Here is a 15,503-nt window from a genome sequence, read left to right as displayed (position 1 = left end):
AGAAAAGAAGAAAATCTCCTGAACAGTTTTTTTAAAGGCCCACTATTTAAAGAGGTGTATGCAAATGCCCGACAAAAAGGTATTCTTTGTTCTTTATTCTGATAAAAATGAAAACATTATATTTTTTCTGGCCTTGTGTTTAATTTTGACAATTTTATCTATTTTTCCTGCAGCAGATATCCGCAAATTACTTTTAAATAGAGACCACAAAGAGAAAAAATTCATCCTTCGCTAGACACGAATTTAAAGGGTACCGATGTGAATCACTAATGGCACATTTATATGAAGAGTAACTTAGAAATTACGTCTTAAGTCCTTTAATTCCTTTCTGGCACAGTCAGTTTTTAGATTTATATCTTTTATTAACAATTTTGAAATATTTCATATCAGAAATAAAGATTATATCTGTGAATAGAAAAAAAGGCACTTACCGTCAGTAAAAGATTTTAACAGCGAACTTTTACCTACTGTACTATCACCTAAAACAATTTCTTATTAATCTAAAATAAAACAATAAAACAAAAAATTATTGATTGAATACAGGAATTTTAATTTTTCCAGAACTCAGAGCTAGGAATTTATGAATTTCATATCCGGCTATGTAATTTCCATTTAAATATCCATTTTAAGTTGGCGGGCTTAAAGTCTAAGCAGAATCTTAGCATCCTAAATTCAACAATCAAATAATTTCCATACTGAAATAAATTCTGCCATCTGCGGCTAAGGTTTTGCTATTAAATAAGGTTTCGGCGAAGCCTAGAAATCAATGACAATTCGGAAGAACCAACCCAAAATTTTTGCACTACCGACAATTTTATTTTTTAAGTTTACAGCTAAAAAGATCTTACCTATAAGAATAAGTCTGAACTGATAATCAAAAATAGGATCAACCATTCTAATCTTTTTCTTCTTTCTTATCAGAAATCAGCATCTGACATTTTTCTGAAAAATTCGCTATGAAAAAAAAAAGACATTAATTACTTCTAACAGACAATGGTTCTTTGGACGAAATAGCGTAGCTGGGGAAAGAAACTTGTGATTCAAACTGTAAAAAAAAAAACAATTCAGAAGATACATTATTGAATGCAGAAAACGGAGACAACTAAATTGATCTAAGATCATGATGATCGATTGCTTGATTGATTTGTCATATTAGAAAAATCAATGGTTCGCGGACGGATTAGATCAATTAATGTTGACATTTCTTAATTTTTTTAAATTAAAATCATTTTTAACCAATTTAACGCCATGAAACTAATTAAAAAGTGTAAACAACTAAAATAAAAAAGAGATAAATTAATCCTATGTAATATAGAAAGTGCTTAGTAGCCAAAGTTAGTTATAAAAACAGCTGGCATTTGGTATTAACAAGATTTGATTTAACTCGCAGATACATTGGATCGTCCTGGAATTGGTAATGTTGGATTTCATTGAAGTAAATCAAATACTTGATTTTTGAGATTAAAATATTTCATTTTAGTCTTGTTTTAATTCTTCTTCGATATCTTCAACTTCTTCTTCTCATCAATAGATCTAAGTTCTCTTCATCTTCTTCTTTTTTTGTCCTTCGCTTGACTCTTGTCCTGTAAATATCAGATAATTAGATTCAAAATTTAGGAATCCAAACCGAACAAAAAACCTGTACATTCTTTTGACAAATAGAAAAAAAAATAAATCAAAAAAAACTTAAACTAGCATCTTGAGGATGACAGTTAATACAGTCCTAATAAGAAAGACCCGGAAAAAATTTCCAATTAATCAGACGACGTGGCAAGTTTATTTTACAAATGTGATTGATGAAACGATAATCACAAAATAGCCCCTTATCCTGCTATTTCAAAAATGTGATCTGCCTTATGTAAAGTCGATGTCTAGACAGCAAGTTAAGTTGGGACAGTACCGGGACTTTGAGACTGTCCCATAAGCCCATGGAGTGTCTTGGGACTGGAAGTGTCCCAGAAGCCTGAGACAGTCCTGGGACTTTGGGACTGTCCCAAAACCCAGAGTCTCGACGCGTTTCTTTTATCGCAATCTCAGAGACCCTACAGCCTGAGACAGTAACAAGATCGCTCGGTCTTTGGCAGAGTACTAGAAGCCTGGGCCATTCCCGGGACTTTGGGACTGTCCCAAAGACCCACAGTCCCGACATTTTGGGGTTTTATTTTTAGTCAAACTAGTCCACGAAAAATCAAACCATAAACATGTGGGACCCTGGGATTTTGGGACAGTCCTAAAAGCCTGGGACTGTTCCGGGACTTACGTACTGTCCCAAAGACCCAGAGTCCCGAATTATGGGAGTTTTTTAGTCAACCCATACGATTTCAAGAAAAATCAAACCTTAAACATGTGGGACTTTGGGTTTTTGAGACCGTCCCGTCCCAAAAGCCCAGGATCCCTGGGTCTTTGGCAGATCCCAGAAGCCTGGGGCAGTCCGGGGACTTTGGGAATGTCGCAGAAGCCGGGACAGTTCCAATTTTAAGGTTTTTAACACTTGCTGTCGGCCCAAACTAGCCAGTTGATGTCTAATTCTTTACAATATATACAACTATTATATTTGTAATACTACAATGTTTAAAAAGTCCCTTGAATTAAAAATCAAACCTGAATCGGACTCACTGTCGCTGCTCGAACTGCTCGAACTAGAATCGCTTGAACTATCGCTGGCCTGACCCGACCTGGTCGCAGTATCAACCTGATCTAATGTTCACACAATTAAGGGGACTGTAAGCGTAATTTCAAATAACCTTACATTTATAGTGACATGTCCGATTTAAACGATACCCTTTAAACCTTTAAGTGATCAAGGATTTCGTAGATATTCTTATTTATCTAGCGGGAAATTAAGTGCCTCTAGTCTCCCGGCACTCAATCTTTAGCTATAAGGAATCATAAGGAAGTGAAATCTGCAAGAGACCCCATTGTGGGCCCCCAAAACCGCCCAGGCAGCAGGGTGCACTGTCCTGCCCCTGTTCTAACTAGACCTTTAAATCCCCATCTTCTAGTCCAAATCTAGAGAAATAAAGTAGATACATTCCAGTAGTTGGCTAACCAATTAAAAACCATTGGTTGGTTGGTATCTGTCAAAAAATGAGTGTATGTACCTCATCGTTGTCCGGACAAAGGTATTGTTGTGAATCGGACATGACTCGCTATAAATGAAAGGTTACTTGAAATTATTATAAATCACATTCCTATCGTTGAATATAGGTTTCAATTATTTATCCTAAATAAATGATTACTTACTAAAAACTCAGCAATTTGCATTTTAAGAGACCAATAAATTGCAACTTGTGTACTCCAGTTTTCTGTCTCTCATCGTATTTAAAGCTTACTAGCTTATTTTTTTAATACACTAATCGTTTTTAATTGATTCATTAATTTTAAATTCATTCATTCAGTGTAAAAATATATATCTGTAAGATTATTACAATCAAATGAAATATTATTTGAATAAATTGAAAATTCCACTTAAGAATCAGTTTCTAGGTTATATTTAGTATTTATAATATTTTATTTATTACAATATTCTGTTCAGAGAGCAGCTTTATTTTCGATTTACATATTAATTGCATGTACTTAACACCAACTTCATAAACCATATCACAATTAGTCAAATTCTATTGTTCACCGATCACTGATCAATGCTAGTATTGCTCAGGGATACCGCCCTTGTCCAGATCAATTATCGATTGATCGAGTAGGAAAATATGTTCATATTTACAGAAGGGATGTTCCGAATCATGTTCATGAACCGGAAACAGTTCAGATTCTCGTCGTAAAAAAAGTTCAACGTGGACTGAACGGTTTTTAACCGTGTAGGTTTTCACAAAATTTTGTCCAGGGTTGCAAAGCATGATCTTTCCAAGTTTAGGATCAATACATATACTTTCATTATAACCTTCACTCTGCTCAAAACTAAAATATCAAACCAATCAAAAAGTAAATTATCTCCCAAGAAGCAAAATATTAACAAACCTCGTATTCCCCTTTACACACAAAAAAGTAGAAAAAGTAAGAAAATTAAAGTAGACAAATAGTAGGTATCTCGATCGAAAATCCTTCATGCCTAAATCATAAAATAATGGAAGGAAAATGTAGAACATGAGAAAATGCGGAAAAACAAATATTTGGAGAAGAAAGTGCGAGAGAACAAGGTTTATGAGAAGAAAATGCAGGAGAATAAGTTTTATGAGTAGAAAGTGCGAGAGAACAAGTTTTATGAGTAGAAAATGTGAGAGAGCAAGTTTTATGAGATGAAAATGCAGGAGAACAAGTTTTAGGAGAAGAAAATGCAGGAGAACAAGTTTTAGGAGAAGAAAATGCAGGAGAACAAGTTTTAGGAGAAGAAAATAAAGGAGAACAAGTTTTAGGAGAAGAAAATGCAGGGGAACAAGTTTTAGGAGAAGAAAAAGCAGGATAACAAGTTTTATGAGTAGAAAGTGCGAGAGAACAAGTTTTATGAGTAGAAAATGTGAGAGAGCAAGTTATATGAGAAGAAAATGCAGGAGAGCAAGTTTTAGGAGAAGAAAATGCAGGAGAACAAGTTTTAGGAGAAGAAAATAAAGGAGAACAAGTTTTAGGAGAAGAAAATGCAGGGGAACAAGTTTTAGGAGAAGAAAAAGCAGGATAACAAGTTTTATGAGTAGAAAGTGCGAGAGAACAAGTTTTATGAGTAGAAAATGTGAGAGAGCAAGTTATATGAGAAGAAAATGCAGGAGAGCAAGTTTTAGGAGAAGAAAATGCAGGAGAACAAGTTTTAGGAGAAGAAAATAAAGGAGAACAAGTTTTAGGAGAAGAAAATGCAGGGGAACAAGTTTTAGGAGAAGAAAATGCAGGATAACAAGTTTTAGGAGAAGAATATGCATAAGAACAAGTTTTAGGAGAAGAAAATGTGAGAGAACAAGTTTCAGGAGAAGAAAATGGAGGAAAACAGTTTTAGGAGAAGAAAATGCAGGAGAACAAGTTTTAGGAGAAGAATATCAGGAGAAGAAGTTATATGAGTAGAAAGTGCGAGAGAACAAGTTTTATGAGTAGAAAATGGAGGAGAACAAGTTTTAGGAGAAGAAAATGAAGGAGAAGAAGTTTTAGGAGAAGAAAATGCAGGAGAACAAGTTTTAGGAGAAGAAAATGAAGGAGAACAAGTTTTAGGAGAAGAAAATGCAGGAGAACAAGTTTTAGGAGAAGAAAATGGAGGAAAACAAGTTTTAGGAGAAGAAAATGCAGAAGAACAAGTTTTAGGAGAAGAAAATGTGAGAGCACAAGTTTTAGGAGAAGAAAATGCAGAAGAACAAGTTTTAGGAGAAGAAAATGGAGGAGAACAAGTTGTAGGAGAAGAAAATGGAGGAAAACAAGTTTTAGGAGAAGAAAATGCAGGAGAACAAGTTTTAGGCGAAGAAAATGGAGGGAAACAGTTTTAGGAGAAGAAAATGGAGGAAAACAAAATTTTAGGAGAAGAAAATGGAGGAGAACAAGTTTTAGGCGAAGAAAATGGAGGAAAACAGTTTTAGGAGAAGAAAATGGAGGAAAACAAAATTTTAGGAGAAGAAAATGCAGGAGAACAAGCTTTAGGAGAAGAAAATGAAGGAGAAGAAGTTTTAGAAGAAGAAACTGCAGGAGAACAAGTTTTAGGAGAAAAAATGCAGGAGAACAAGTTTTAGGAGAAGAAAATGGAGGAAAACAGTTTTAGGAGAAGAAAATGGAGGAAAACAAAATTTTAGGAGAAGAAAATGGAGAACAGTTTTAGGAGAAGAAAATGGGGGAGAACAAGTTTTAGGAGAAGAAAATGCAGGAGAACAAGTTTTAGAAGAACAAAATGTAGGAGAACAAGTTTTAGGAGAAGAAAATGAAGGAGAACAAGTTTTAGGAGAAGAAAATGCAGGAGAACAAGTTTTAGGAGGAGAAAATGTTGGAGATCAAGTTTTATGAGAAGAAATGCGGTAGAGTGAATTTAAGGTTTGGTTTGGTGTTCCTAATACGCCGACAGTCTGTACAAGTGAGATCCTGAGTATCAGGAGGTGTAAGGTGTACAGGATAAAACCTTCTACTACTGGACTCGGATTCATCCTGACAACAACACTAAGGCTAGGAAAAATAGAGATTTATTACAAGAGACAATGCAATTTTAAATTCTGGGAGAGTATGTTTTCCATATTTCTTTGTACAAGCCTGCATGGGTAAAAAAGGATAAAAATTGTACTTCCCTAAAAACCACCATTCCATTTTTAAAATCTTTAATTTACTCTATTTTAAAAACTCAAATTTAGAGAAGTAAAAAGAATGTATTTGTAAAAGAAATATATTCTCCAAGATTTTATATTTTTTATTAATGCTCATAATGGTGTTGCCTGGGAGCTTGAATCCTCATCCTCCAAAACAAACTCAGGATTCTCATCTAGACGCAATATTTCAACAATCAGACAATCAATCAATCAATCAACCAATCAATCAATCAATCAACCAATCAATCAAATGACTCTTTAATGAGTTTTCCAGAGAAATACTTGTTTTACAGAGTAATACATGTTTTACAGAGTAATACTTGTCTTACTGAGTATTATTTGTGTTACAGAGTATTATTTGTGTTACAGAGTATTATTTGTGTTACAGAGTATTATTTGTGTTACAGAGAAATTTTACTGGAATTGCATAGTCTTAAAAAAGGGATTTTACAAGGGATCATAATAAGGATTGTCAATCGATGAGAAAACATGATAGGCCAAATAAAAAGAGACACGGGGGTTTTGAAAATATTGTCTTAATTTTTAATAAAAGGTATCAATTTTTTATATTGTAGTGTTTCATTGATCTGTTAGATAAGTAGGGAAAAAACAGGGTTCATTTACCTGCAATCTCGGCTAGATCTGGTTCATGTTTCTTGAGAACCCTGTACCATTTCTTTGACAGCTTAGGTCGCCCACGTACCGTCTATTATGAAGCAATAAAAAAGTTTACCTATGTTTTTTCAAACATTTTATTTAATCAAGAAAAAAAACGTTTAGTTTAATCAACTTTATATCGCAGATTAATTTATTTCTTTTCATTTCAAACGTTTATTTCCCATTAATATTTTCCTTATACAAAGTTAATTTTCCTTATACAAAATATGTTAGATTATATAAATAATCTTTTCCTTGACAAAATTTTCAACTTTTAATTTTTTTTAAGCTTGGGAGTAAAAATGTAAATAAACCGCCACTCCTTCCTCTTTTAAAATGTTTTCCCCTTAAATTTTAGTTATGTGTGCGCGGAACATAAAATCTTGGTAAGAATTCTATTAGCTTAATTGGTGAAAATAAATAAATGATTCATATAGATAAATAAATTAGTTTCATTTAGATAAATAAATTAACTTTTGGGTAAAAATTATCTAAACGGAAGAGAAAAATTTTAAATATTAATGTCCATTTTTTCATTTACTTCAATATTTTTTCAGTTTTCCCTGTAATGTTTTTAAAAATAATTAATTTTTAAAATTAATAATATCTTTAAATCCCACCTTGTGCCACACTATAGGGAAGTTTGTTCTAGAGGCAAAGTTTTGTGTGACAGCTATCGTTGTATCTGGAGAACATTTCAATTAAATTCAAGGCAGTCCAGGCAACAGTGCTTAGGATCCATAAAATTTTGATGCAGATCCGGATACTGGAGCTGCATTGGTAAAAAATGGATCCGGATTCGGATCCAGGACAGGGCATAAACATTTCTTTAACATTTTTTAGAAGAAAAAATTCTAATTTATTTTTCTTTCTTTTTTCGCTCATTTTTATGTTAAAACTTTACGAACCTTTTATAGATACGGAAATATGTATTAAACTCTCTTTGTTCAACAGTTCAGATTAAGATGTTGAGAGCAAAAGATTATTTTTGCAGTTATCTGTTCATATTTTTGCGGATCCGGATCTAGGAAGCCAAAACTTTTGTATTGTGGAGATCAAGATCAATGCTTGATTTCGATCTTTTGATTAACTAGACTAGACTAGACTAGTTAATTTTGAATTAATATCCCGTAAGGATATCTAGAAACCATATAACCCGCAGTATTCTAAACAATTTCTCTAAAATATAGAGAGTAGATTTCCAAATAAGGACTATATTTAATGTTTAGTTAAAAGCTTCCTTCATTCTTCTAAGCTGCTTCTATCGTTCTGCCTTGTACTCAGTTTAGAATTTGGATAAAAGTCTGCGTAAAATGTAGAAGTGCCCACTGAGGATATGGAGATCAAGAGATCAGATATCCAACACAAAGTTCCCAGCTCTAAACATTTTAGCTACCTGGATCTGGTTCAAAATATCAATCCAACCATAATATCAATTAAAGAGATATAATTCAAACCTGCCATATCATTGAATAACATACAAAAGAAGACATTTATTATTAAATTCGCTGTATCCGGAGGCCGAATTTAAAGAATTTGAGCCGCGGTTTAAATTTAAGTCGCGGCTTAATTATGGTTGGTTTCACATAAAATTGTATCAAATGTTTCAAGATTTAAGTCGGCGCTTAATTTAAACCGGGTTTTGGCGGATTTAAGCCGCCACTTAAATTCTTTAAATTCGGCCTCGGATCTATTTGTTTACGGAACTAGGATCCAGATCAAAATTAAAGCCAAGGCTTTTAATTGAAATTTGCCTAGGTTAAGAACTACATGCCACACGCCACCAGGTACAAAAACTGTTTCTCCTTGATAGAATAAAATTAAATAACAATAAAATTTAAAATATACATTTTTCAAGAAAAGTTAAATTCGAAATTAAACGAATTTTCGAGATAAAAATGTTTTAAATGTGTTATTAGTATGTATTTTTTCCTTCAACTTCCTGAATTAAGACGATTTCACATAAATTCGTTAACGAAACCTTCATTCATTCATGCAAACTCCTTTTCATAAAAAAAAGTTTTTAGCTACCCTTGGGGGAGCGCACAAAATTAAATCTAACCTGGATGCTGAATACACTCAGTTGGACGATATTTCTCCGGCCAATCAGGTCTCTGGGTCCTGCAATCAAATAATCAATTACCTCAATCAATCAATCAATCAAAATTTGAACTAAATACCCCCCTCCCCCCCTTCTAATGCACCACGCCCCTCACCTCCAATCAGCTTTTATACTTGAGACCCAACATTGAAATTTAATTTCAAAAATGTGGAAAATCGAAATCTAAGGAAGAGAAAAAAACCGAGGGTTAGCAATTGATAAAATAAATAAAATTCCCTTTCAGTTGAACTCATTTATTCAAATAAACCTTACATACTGGGAACAAATTATGCATCAAGTTACGGGTTTTGATTTTCCAGGACGGAGAGAGATTACCTGGGATATATTATATTAAACCAAGTGATTGCTTCGTCTCTCTGCTTCCCCCCTTCAGCTGAGGTAACCTGGTAAGTCATAAAGTTCATACATTTTTGCAGAAAAATCCACGAAAATATTAGTTTTCCAATGTTCAAAGAAAAATATACGATTTAAAAAGCAACAATCAGTCACTAGAAAATTGACGTGAAGCCAAGTACTCTATGTTCAAATCCTTTCAAATCTTTTGTCAAATTTATCAAATAAAATCAGAAAGAATGTTTGTAACAGGTTACCTTTAGTAGATCTTTAGGTGTATCGGTGGGGAAGAAGCACCATCTTTTAAAAAATAATTCTTGGATTTTTTTTTACATTTTGCCTAATTCTCAATCTTACAAAACTGCTTATTTATCCCAACAAATATTTAATTATTGCTAGAGAATCAAACTTAACCAAAACATTCAAAATGACCGGATTCAAAAGCCTAAGAAGGTTCAATTTCCAATTATTAGCGTTCCTTTTGTGTCCGGAAATAAGAGCGTTCCATGCTGAGGTTCCAAGAGGATCAATATGAATTCCTGTTCCAGATCTGAAAAAAATTGTTTTAAAGAGAGTCGACGTAATTTCCAATACCCTCCAATCCCACTTTAGATATTTTTTTCCATTAAAACATCCAGAAAAAAAAATTATCTAAAACCATTCATAATCATAATAAGAGTCATATAATCAGTGACAAATAATTATTTTTTTACGACTAAAAGGGACTGTAATCGTAATTTCACGTGACCCTCCATGCAAAGGTATCAATGCCTGATTTAAACGGTACTCTTAAAACATTTATCTAATCAAAAATGTGACCGATAAAGTATGCAACTTCTCCATTGTTTCTTCTAAGTAAGAAATGCGCAAGTCAAATTTTTCCGAGAAACCAAAACTAAAATTAAGCAGTTTAAATAAACGAAAACATTGATATTTCATTCATAGTTACACAGACGAAGCGTTCAATGGTACCGTTGTAAATCAGACACTGCCATCTTTGGTTGGAGGGTTACTTGAAATTACTCTTACAGTCTCTTTAGTAAACTTTACTGGCAATTATTAAGAAACAAGCTCGAAAAACGTAAAATGGGGAGGAAATGTATTTTTCTACTCCATCTTTAAAAAAATTAGTCTCACAAAGTAAGTGTTTCTTTTTTTCTACAGTAACCTAGGATGGCTTAATAGAGATGTGCATCATTTAGCGGTTCGTTTTTAAACGTAATAAGTTTTTAGACTTTTCAAAGGCTACACAATAATCTAAAGTGTTTCTCCTATTTTAAACTATACGCTCAAAAGTTTGCTATTTTTCATTTTGCAAAACTTTTCACTCTGACCAAAGATTTCAACCAAAAGGATTTTTCAAAATGATCGGTAAAATCGTTTTAATTAACTTCTTTGTTGAGAAAAAAATAGTAACAACCCGTTATAAAAGCAAACTTATGAAAAATAGAATTGTGCTTCATGTGAAAAATCTGAGATCTGTTTACATCAACTTAAAAGCAGAAAAACTTTGAATGTTCCAAAACGAACCTCAAAATGATGCTCACCAACATTCTGTATGGTTTACCTAGCAGGCCCGAGTACTACCCAACGATAAGGTTCAGTATGGTTTACCTAGCAGGCCCGAGTACTACCCAACGATAAGGTTCAGTATGGTTTACCTAGCAGGCCCGAGTACTACCCAACGATAAGGTGGCCTTTTCTCCTCCCCACAATATTTAAACAGATCATCCCTTAGATATTCTTCTTTTATTCATCATTTAAAGCAGTGCTTAGGATCCATCTCATATTTATGTTTATGCGGATCCGGATCCTGTATCCGCCCTGAAAAAAAGGATCCCAATCCAGGTCATGAACATTTATGTAAGATTTACTGATTTAACATTAATATAAAAAATGATTCCTTCTTTCCCCCTTATTCAAACAAAACGTGATTGAAGTGAAAAAATGAAGAAATTCCTAAAATAAATTGGAAGCTCATAATCCTCCAGCAGTTTCTTCCGCTTGGGATGGTCCCCGTACCCGCTGTCGAAGATGTACAGCGGGCTGTCATCATCTGTAGTTTTGAGATACTCCATGTAATATTTCATCTTCATCTTGACAGAGTACCCCTCATCATCCTCCCCACACTTAATAAAGGAATCATAAGGAAGTGAAATCTGCAAGAGACCCCATTGTGGGCCCCCCAGACCGCCCAGGCAGCAGGGTGCACTGCCCCGCCCCTGTTCTAACTAGACCTTTAAATCCCCATCATCTAGTCCAAATTTTTAGTAGAATCAGGGAAATATATTTTGAGATTTACCACCAAATATAATCTCTAGGTTAAAATCCATAAAAATATTAGCATGCAGGATCATATATGGTAAAACTACAGGGGGAGGGGAGAGCGGGGGGGATTAATCGGGGACAAAAATAAAAAAAAATAGTACATGAATTGGATATTAACCCCCAGCCCCCTTTTTAAAATACGTTTTACCCTATTAGTCATTTCTTTCCATAATTCAGCCTTTCACAATATACAGGGAAGGCTCTGGGGTTATTTCAAAAGAGAAAAGGGATTGATTTTTTCAGAAATTATTCTCATTCTTTATCTCTCATGTCCGACATAAACAGAAATTGTTTTGTTTTTACTTTTTTTCTTCTCACATTTATGCCAGAAATATTTTTAATTATTAAAAAATTGGGGGAATATTTCATTCTCAAATTTAAGAATAAAATTAAAATTTCACCTTGAACTTTTGGTTCCTATACTTCTTGGCAATTCTTTCCAACGTCCACTTTTCCCTAAAATGTAAGATAAGATTATTCTGTGGTAATAGAAAGGCATTTCATCGATAGGACAATTCATAGATAATACATTTCATAGACAGGACATTTCATAAGGACAATATAGATAGGCCATTTCACAGAAAAAGAAATTCATAGATGGGACAATTCATAGATAGGACATTTCATAAACAGTGCAGATTCACAAATAGGTATTTTCATTGACAGAAAGGCATTGTTATTCAGGGACAATCTAAGGTTTTTAATCAATGAAAAAACGTGTCACAATTCTAGAAAATGACATTAGTTTGAGATACATATATTTCAGATTAAATATATATTTTTTTTCAATGTGTGAGTCTTAACTATCAAGATATCAACAATCTATACTATTTTATCAGGTTAGAGCAAAAATATAAAATAATAATCAAATGATCGTAGAAAGAACAAGGGATGATTTAAGAGAAGATCACTTGGGCGAAAAAGAAATGTATCTTATTTGTCTCTGAAATGTCCTATTACCTGTCTTTAAAATGTCCTATTATCTGTCTATGAAATGTCCTATTATTTGTCTATGAAAAGTCCTATTACCAGTCTATGAAATGTCCTATTATCTGTCAAGGAAATGTCCTATTATCTATGAAATGTCCTATTATTTGTCCATGAAATGTCCTATTATCAGTCTATGAAATGTCCTATTATCAGTCTATGAAAAGTCCTATTACCAGTCTATGAAATGTCCTATTATCTGTCAAGGAAATGTCCTATTATCTGTCTATGAAATGTCCTATTATCTGTCAAGGAAATGTCCTATTATCTGTCCATGAAATGTCCTATTATCTGTCTATGAAATGTCCTATTATCTGTCAAGGAAATGTCCTATTATTTGTCTATGAAAAGTCCTATTACCAGTCTATGAAATGTCCTATTATCTGTCCATGAAATGTCCTATTATCTGTCCATGAAATGTCCTATGGCTGAAATACGCGTTGGGGCATTTCATAGAAAGTCATTTCATTGATAGGACATTTCAAAAGAGGAACATTAAGGATTTACGACGATATTCAGTTTAAATCGTGATTTCATCGACTATGGATGAGTCGAGCATAATTAATGTCTTCTCAATGAGATATAAATAACGGTGTGCTTCGGAAATGGCATTAATAGAGTTTTTCTCACCTTGCCTGCCAGGTATCCTGGGCCCCTTGTATAACAACAGTCTTGTAAGGAGCTTCAAACCTAACCAAAAAAAGAGGTTTTGAAAAAAAAACAAAAAAAAACTGACCAGTCATGATACAGAAAATAAAAGAATAAAGCGGAAAATTAAATTTGACAATGGGTTAAGGAAGCATAAAGAAAATTGCTGAAAAAAATAAAGAAATAAAATGGAAAATGAGTGCATAAAATAACTGCAACTAATGGGTTGTGAAGGGACATTTATTGGTTCTTTTATTTTTGGACTTAAAGCACAACACAAATATCATGAACAATAAAAATTTCCAAAATTTCAATCTGTAATCTGTATGCTGTAAAAGTTGGCAATATTTATATCTTAAGGAAAAATAAAAGGAAAAACAAACCAAGAACAATCGTTTATGGTTCGTTAATTTGGTATATAATGGATAAAGTAAATGAGTAAAAATATTCTGGTTAAAACCTGCGGATAAACTCTTGAGGTGAGACGTCTCCGACATGTATTCTCTCAATCTCGTCTTTAACATTCTCCCAACTCAGGTCAAAGGTTCTAGCGTAATCATTCTGAACCCACAACTCACGACTATACAAACATATCATTGGTTGGTATATTCCTGGAGAACGATTTTTGGACCCCCCCCCCCCTCCTATCAATTTTGTACATTGATCTTACAGAAAGTGTCTTAACTTAACCTAACCCGTGGCCGCAGCGCTCGGCCCCCTAGCCNAATCCTTAAAAATCACATCAAAAAGACTTTTTCAGACCGTATCTCATCAGTCAGGCAGTTGACTTATTGCTTTGATTTTTAACTACAATATGTCTTATGACTGTTCAAATATGAAATACAAAATCCAAAAGTACAAAGTCCAAAAATCGTTCACTAGGACAGATCCTTATTAATTATAGTAATTTATAACATCTAGATATCCAGGACACTCTGCAACCCTTTAATAATAACAATTTTAGTCTTTTAGCTGTTCATCGTAGCTCTTAAGGATGCAATTTATTCTGGGAAATTGAAATTCGCAGATTTTACTGAAAACATTGAATATAATTCTACAAATTCCTAGATGTGTGTTCAGGGATATCAGCGTCCTAGTAAGCAATGTATGTACCGTACCCTCTCCCCCCGCTTTTGAATTTTGTATATGATCCAAATTATAACTATTTACCCAAACCGATTTAATTATATTTCAATTTTATTATATTATTTAAGTTGAGTCAGGTTAGGACATCTTCATGGCCGAGCGCTCAGGCTAGGATGTGCTAGCCGCGAGTGCTTGGAGGGGGCAAACTTCGTTCTCCAAAAAATTCCCGTTACCATTGCATGGGACGAAATTGAGTTGCTTCTAAATTGGGTCTAATAGATTTTTCAGAAGCTATTCATGTTGAAAGGCCACTATGCTGAATTATAACCTGGATAATTCTGGTCGTGCTTTTCTCTTAGCTTCTCTTATTCTCTTCCTACTTCTATGTGTTGACATTCTTTAAGTATGAAAAAATAAGAATAATTCAAAATACAATTAATCAGAGTGATTAAAGCAACTTTCATTTTTCGGCGAAATTGAGTGGTTAGAAATCCATTGTGCAATTTTGAGGAAAACAACAAATATTACAAAAATCGGTATATTCCTAGAGAACGATTTTTGGACCTCCCCTCCTCCGCCCCCGCCCCCTCCTATCAATTTTGTACATGGATCTTATATGTTAGACATGGATATAATTGACCATGTGGCCGCAGCGCTCGGCCTCCTAGCCTGTCCTAGACGCAGCACTCGGCCCCATAGCCTGTCCTAGCCGCAGCGCTCGGCCCAGAAATTGTCTTAACCTAACCTAACCCTAAATAATAATAAATAAATACTAATTTACTAATTTCGTCATGTACAAAATTGATGGGAGTCGAGGGGGGGGGGCTGGGGGGGCGGGTCCAAAAATCGTTCACTAGGACGGACCCCAAAAATCATGTTATAGATGCAAATTAGACCGCGTCTGGCTGAAAATTGCTTATCTAGGTCTAGAACCTTGGAAAACCAGCATCGTTAGCTTATTTTACGCTTGATCTGAAAAAATTTGTAATCAATCAATGCCGCGGAGATTTCTCGTTACTAGATAAGACGACAGAATAATATAATCCATAAATCAACTTTCAGGCGAATTCGGAGAATTTAAGGAGATTTATAAGGAATTGGCAGAATTAGGCCCGTGGCCGTAG

General features: G+C 34.0%; 1 protein-coding gene across 4 annotated transcripts; it reads right to left on the bottom strand.

Moving 5' to 3' along the window:
- Nucleotides 1-937: 937 nt before the first annotated feature.
- LOC111707110 (bifunctional arginine demethylase and lysyl-hydroxylase JMJD6) lies at nt 938-14,809 on the bottom strand. Of its 4 annotated transcripts, none has more exons than XM_023480110.1 (16): nt 14,708-14,809; nt 13,754-13,873; nt 13,276-13,335; nt 12,060-12,114; nt 11,290-11,459; nt 10,992-11,063; nt 9,809-9,880; nt 9,588-9,630; nt 9,313-9,380; nt 8,938-8,996; nt 8,630-8,680; nt 7,496-7,560; nt 6,843-6,924; nt 6,345-6,391; nt 5,969-6,063; nt 3,473-3,915 (listed from the first exon to the last, which is right to left on the bottom strand). In XM_023480110.1, exons 1-16 carry the CDS (start codon nt 14,773-14,775, stop codon nt 3,645-3,647), a joined length of 1,398 nt encoding a protein of 465 aa, XP_023335878.1. In that variant the 5' UTR covers nt 14,776-14,809; the 3' UTR covers nt 3,473-3,644. The 4 variants fall into 4 exon arrangements, with proteins under 4 accessions (XP_023335881.1, XP_023335882.1, XP_023335878.1 ...); XM_023480111.1 differs by having other exon boundaries at nt 9,588-9,636; nt 9,815-9,880; XM_023480113.1 differs by lacking the exons at nt 3,473-3,915; nt 5,969-6,063; nt 6,345-6,391 and adding exons at nt 938-1,583; nt 2,602-2,697.
- Nucleotides 14,810-15,503: the final 694 nt, after the last annotated feature.

This window comes from Eurytemora carolleeae, unplaced genomic scaffold (genome assembly GCF_000591075.1).
Source record: "Eurytemora carolleeae unplaced genomic scaffold, Eaff_2.0 scaffold155, whole genome shotgun sequence".
NCBI lineage: Eukaryota > Metazoa > Arthropoda > Copepoda > Calanoida > Temoridae > Eurytemora > Eurytemora carolleeae.
The sequence above is the reverse complement of the archived record's forward strand: the minus strand, read 5'-3'. Positions and strand labels throughout refer to the sequence as shown.